This window comes from Leucoraja erinacea, unplaced genomic scaffold (assembly GCF_028641065.1).
Source record: "Leucoraja erinacea ecotype New England unplaced genomic scaffold, Leri_hhj_1 Leri_1411S, whole genome shotgun sequence".
Classification (NCBI taxonomy): Eukaryota; Metazoa; Chordata; class Chondrichthyes; order Rajiformes; family Rajidae; genus Leucoraja; species Leucoraja erinaceus.
Genome location: NW_026575684.1, coordinates 5,001 through 10,000, shown reverse-complemented (window position 1 = coordinate 10,000; position 5,000 = coordinate 5,001). Strand labels below are relative to the sequence as shown.

The window sequence follows — 5,000 nt, the reverse complement described above, 5'->3', positions numbered from 1 at the left end:
CTGTGCGGGTGTGTGTGGGTGTGTGCGGGTGTGTGGGTGCGGGTGTGTGGGTGGTGTGACGGTGTGGGAAAGTGTGTCGGTGTGTGCGGGGTGTGTGTGGTGTTGGATGTGTGCGTGTGGGTGTGTGGGTGTGACAAGTGTGTGTGTGTGTGCGGGTGTGACAGTGTGTGGTGTGTGTGTTTCAGGATGTGGACGGTGTGTGTGGGTGTGTGCGGGTGTGTGGGTGTGTGGGTGTGTGCGGTGTGTGTCTGTGTGTGTGGGTGTGTGGGTGTGAGTGTGTGTGTGTGGGTGTGTGTGTGTGTGTGTGTGCGTGTGTGTGTGTGGGTGTGTGCGGGTGTGACAGTGTGTGTTGCTGTGTGTATGCGTGTGTGCGTGTGTGCGTGTGTGTGTGTGCACATGTGTGCGCACGCGTGTGTGGGTGTGTGTGGGTGTGTGTGCGGGTGTGACTGTGTGGGTGTGTGTAGGTGTGTGCGGGTGTGACAGTGTGTGGGTGTGGGTGTGTGTGTGTGTGTGGGTGGGTGTGACAGTGTGTGGGTGTGTGCGTGTGTGACGGTGTGTACATTGTTGCAGGGATGGTGCCACTCGCTCCGGGCTCTACTGCGCTGCCAGCAACCTCTGCCAGCAGATTCGCCGCCACCGCATGGTCGACGTGTTCCAGACCGTCAGGACCGTTCGCAGAAGCCGGCCACAAGCCCTGGCATCACTGGTACCTGGCAGGGGGTCTGCACTCTGGGTCAGGGGGCAGGGCTGGGGTCATGGTGCAGGGCTGGGGTGTGGGGCAGGGCTGGTGTACTGAGGCAGGGGGTGCGGTCAGGTGTCAGCGCTGGGGGTCATGGGGCAGCATTCTGGGTCAGGGGGCAGGCACTGGGGTCATGGGGTACGGTGGGGTCAGGGCTGGGGTCATAGTGCAGGGCTGGGGGCATGGGGCAGGGCTGGGGTCATGGGGATCGGGGGTGGGGTCATGTGGGCAGGGCTGGGGTCTGGGGGACTAGGGCTGGGTCATGAGGGCAGGGCTGGGGTCATGGGGCAGGGGGTCGGGGTCATGGGGCAGGGGTGGGGTCATGGGGTGGTGATGGGGTCATGGGGGAATAGGGGTGGGGTCATGTGGCAGGTGTGGGGTGAATGGGGATGGGGTGAGGTCATGGGGATAGGGGTGGGGTCATGGGGATAGGGCTGGGGTCATGGGGATAGGGCTGGGTCATGGGATAGTGGTGGGGTCATGGGGATAGGGGTGGGGGTCATGGGGATAGGGGTGGGGTCATGGGGATAGGGGTGGGGTCATGGGGGATAGGGGTGAGGTCATGGGGAATAGGGGTGTGGGGTCATGGGGATATTGCTGGGGGTCATGGGTGATAGGTGTGGGTCATGGGGATAGGGGCATGGGGATAGTTCTGGGTCATGGGGATAGGGGTGAGGTCATGGGGATAGGGGTGGGGTCATGGGGATATTGTGTGGGGTCATGGGGTTATGGGTGAGGTCATGGGGATAGGGGGTGGGGTCATGGGGGGATAGGGCTGGGGTCATGGGGATAGGCTGAGGTCATGGGGATAGGGGTGGGGTCATGGGGATAGGGGTGGGGTCATGGGGATAGTGCTGGGGTCATGGGGATAGGGGTGTGGTCATGGGGATAGGGGGGTCATGGGGATAGTGCTGGGGTCATGGGGATAGGGGTGGGGTCATGGGGATAGGGGTGGGGTCATGGGGATAGGGGTGGGGTCATGGGATAGGGGTGGGGTCAGGGGGGATAGGGCTGGGGTCATGGGGATGGGGTGGGGTCATGGGGATAGGGCTGGGGTCATGGGGATAGGGTGGGGTCATGGGGATAGGGGTGGGGTCATGGGGGTTGGGGGGTGGGGTCCTAGGGGTGGGGTCATGGGGATAGGGGTGGGGTCATGGGGGTAGGGGTGGGGTCATGGGGATTAGGTGTGGGGTCATGGGGATAGGGGTGGGGTCATGGGGATAGGGGTGTGGTCATGGGGGTAGGGGTGGGGTCATGGGGATAGGGGTGGGTCATGGGGGTAGGGGTGGGGTCATGGGGATAGGGGTGGGGTCATGGGGATAGGGGTGGGGTCATGGGGATAGGGGTGGAGTCATGGGGCAGGGCTGGGTCATGGGGATAGGGCTGGGTCATGGGGATAGGGGTGGGGTCATGGGGATAGGGGTGGGGTCATGGGGATAGTGCTGGGGTCATGGGGATAGTGCTGGGGTCATGGGGATAGGGCTGGGGTCATGGGGATAGGGGTGGGGTCATGGGGCAGGGCTGGGGGCAACACCAGCTCACTATATACTTGCTGATCAAGTTGGCATTCTGGGCTAGTTATAGTCACCCAGCGCGGACACAAGCCCTTCAGCTTATCGCCTACACCAACCATCATACCCCACCAGGACCACGTTTGCCCCAGATCCCTCCAAACCTGTCCTCTCCATGTACCTATCTAACTGTTTCTTAAACGATGGGATAGTCCCAGCCTCAACTACCTCCTCTGGCAGCTCGTTCCATACACCCACCACCCTTTGTGTGAGAAGGTTACCCCTCAGATTCCTATTAAATCTTTTCCCCTTCACCTTAAACCCATGTCCTCTGCTCCTCGATTCCCTTACTCTGGGCAAGAGACTCTGTGCATCTACCCGATCTATTCCTCTCATGATTTTATACACCTCTATAAGATCTCCCCTCATCCTCCTGCGCTCCAAGGAATAGAGACCCAGCCTGCTCAACCTCTCCCTGTAGCTCACATCCTCTAGTCCTGGCAACATCCTAGTAAACCTTTTCTGAACTCTTTCAAGCTTGACAATATCTTTCCTATAACATGGTGCCCAGAACTGAGCACAATATTCTAAATGCGGTTTCACCAACGTCTTATACAACTGCAACGTATAATTGTGCATAATACTGTGCTGAAGGGCATTGTGCTGAAAAGGTTTTTGACCACCCTATCTACCTGTTACACCACTCACAACGAACTATCTCCCTGCACTTGTAGACCCCTCTGTTTTCCCACACTTCCAGGGCAATGCCATTCACTGTCAAAGTCTACCTCCCCATGGTTCCCACGTGATGTAACCTTCCAGAGCAGCAGCTCCCATGCGGAACCTTGTCGAAAGCCTAATGCCCCTGTCCCACTTAGGAAACCTGAACGGAAACCTCTGGAGACTTTGCGCCCCACCCAAGGTTTCCGTGCGGTTCCCGGAGGTTTTTGTCAGTCTCCCTAATGGTCGAAAGTGGTTTCTGCATCTTCTATGTTCCGGCGATTATTTCAAAAAATTCAAAGCCGGCTGCGATTAAAAATAGGTTGTCGTTTTAAAAATCGGTAATTTTTAGTCAAAGCCAGTTGCGATGTTAGTTGAAGGTGGTTGCAGGTAGTAGAAGGTGGGGCGGGGAGGGGAGTGGGGGATGAAAGATGGGGAAGGTGGGGGGGGGGGGAATGGGGAGGGATGAAAGAATGGGGAAGGTGGGGGGGGGGGGGGAGTGAGGATGAAAGAATGGGGAAGGGTGGGTGGGGGGGGGGGGGGGTAGTGGAGTGGGTTGTCAGCGGGGGCAGTTTGGGGGAGTGAGGTTTGTCAACCGTGTCCCCCATCTCTCCTGCCTCCAACACTGATTGTGAGACCTCTGACTCTTCCCCCCCCTCCCTCTCCCCCCCCCCCTCTCTCTCTGCCTCCAACTCTCTCTCCTTCCCACCCTCTACCTCTTTCTCCCCCCATCCCTCTCTCCCCCCCTCTCTCTCTCTGCCTCCAACTCTCTCTCCTTCCTCCCACCCTCTACCTCTTTTCCCCTCCCCCCATCCCTCTCCCCCCCCCCTCTCTCTGTACCAGGATCAGTATGCTTTCTGTTACCGGCTGGCCAAGGAATACCTGGAGCAGGAGACGGCCAGTACAGAGGTGGCCGGAGCTGCCGAGGCAGTGACCGCTGACCGGGATGGTGATGCCCCGCAGTGACCACTCACTCCCTCCCCACCGGCTTCCCATCACCGGCACCGTGGAACGGCCTCTGTGGACAGGAGCAGACTGGAGATAGCTTCCCCCTCCTCACACCTTACACACCCCTCACACACACCCCTCTCTCACACTCACCCTCTCATCCCTCATTCACCCTTGTTGCACACCCAACCCCTCTCACACTCATCCTCTCTCACACTCGCCCCCTCTCACACCCACCCTCCCTCACCCCTCATTCAGCCTTGCCTCATACCCCCGTGCCCCTCTCCCTGTTCCCCAACCTGCACCGTACGCTGCAGTACAGCAGCCGCCCACAACACTGTGCTGCATGGCTGCTCAACAACAGTGCCTGGCAACCTCCACCCCGGTCTCACAGCCTCTGCTGAACCATTGTGGAGCCCAACTCCACAGTCCAGCGGAGCAAGCCCCGAGAACATTCCCATCTCCCCAGCGGCTCCACGCTGTTCCATTCCACAGTGCTCCCGGTGTGCCGAGCAGATGCTGCATCTCATTCCCCCCCAAAATACCCCCCTCTCCATCAGCACACAAACCTCTCCAACCAGTCCGACACTGGAAACACTCAGCAGGTTGGGCAGCGGTTGTGGGAAAAGAAGGCAAACAAATGCTAGAAATCAGAGGTACAAAGGGACGTGGAGCACTGGTGCAGGATTCCCAAATACAACTCCTTCTCCGGCATTCCGGAGTTCCACAGGGCTCGGTGCTGGGGCCACTGCTCTTCACGTTGTATATTAATAATTTGGACTAGAGGATTGAAGGCTTTGTGGCCAAGTTTGCAGACGATACCCTTCTTCAGACTGATGGGGGGGTGGGGGGAGGCGGGGAGAAGAAAGGAAGACAAACCATGATTAAAATCGAGCCATTTACAGTGTACGATACATGATAAAAGAATAACGTTTAGTGCAAGGTAAAGCCAGTAAAGTCCGATCAAGGATAGTCCGAGGATCACCAATGAGGTAGATAGTAGTTCAGCACTGCTCGCTGGTTGTGGTAGGATGGTTCAGTTGTCTGATAACAGATGGGAAGAAACTGTCCCTGAATCTGGA

General features: G+C 58.3%; 1 protein-coding gene across 1 annotated transcript in view; it reads left to right on the top strand.

Annotated features, from left to right (window-relative positions):
- Nucleotides 1-3,936, top strand: part of LOC129715799 (receptor-type tyrosine-protein phosphatase mu-like) — a gene marked incomplete at its 5' end in the record, with an annotated part of 28,302 nt that extends 24,366 nt beyond the window's left edge. Inside the window, 2 exon segments of the mRNA XM_055665670.1 lie at nucleotides 571-733; nucleotides 3,814-3,936. Coding sequence (XP_055521645.1) covers nucleotides 571-733; nucleotides 3,814-3,936 — 286 coding nt within the window.
- Between the last annotated feature and the right edge of the window lie 1,064 nt (nucleotides 3,937-5,000).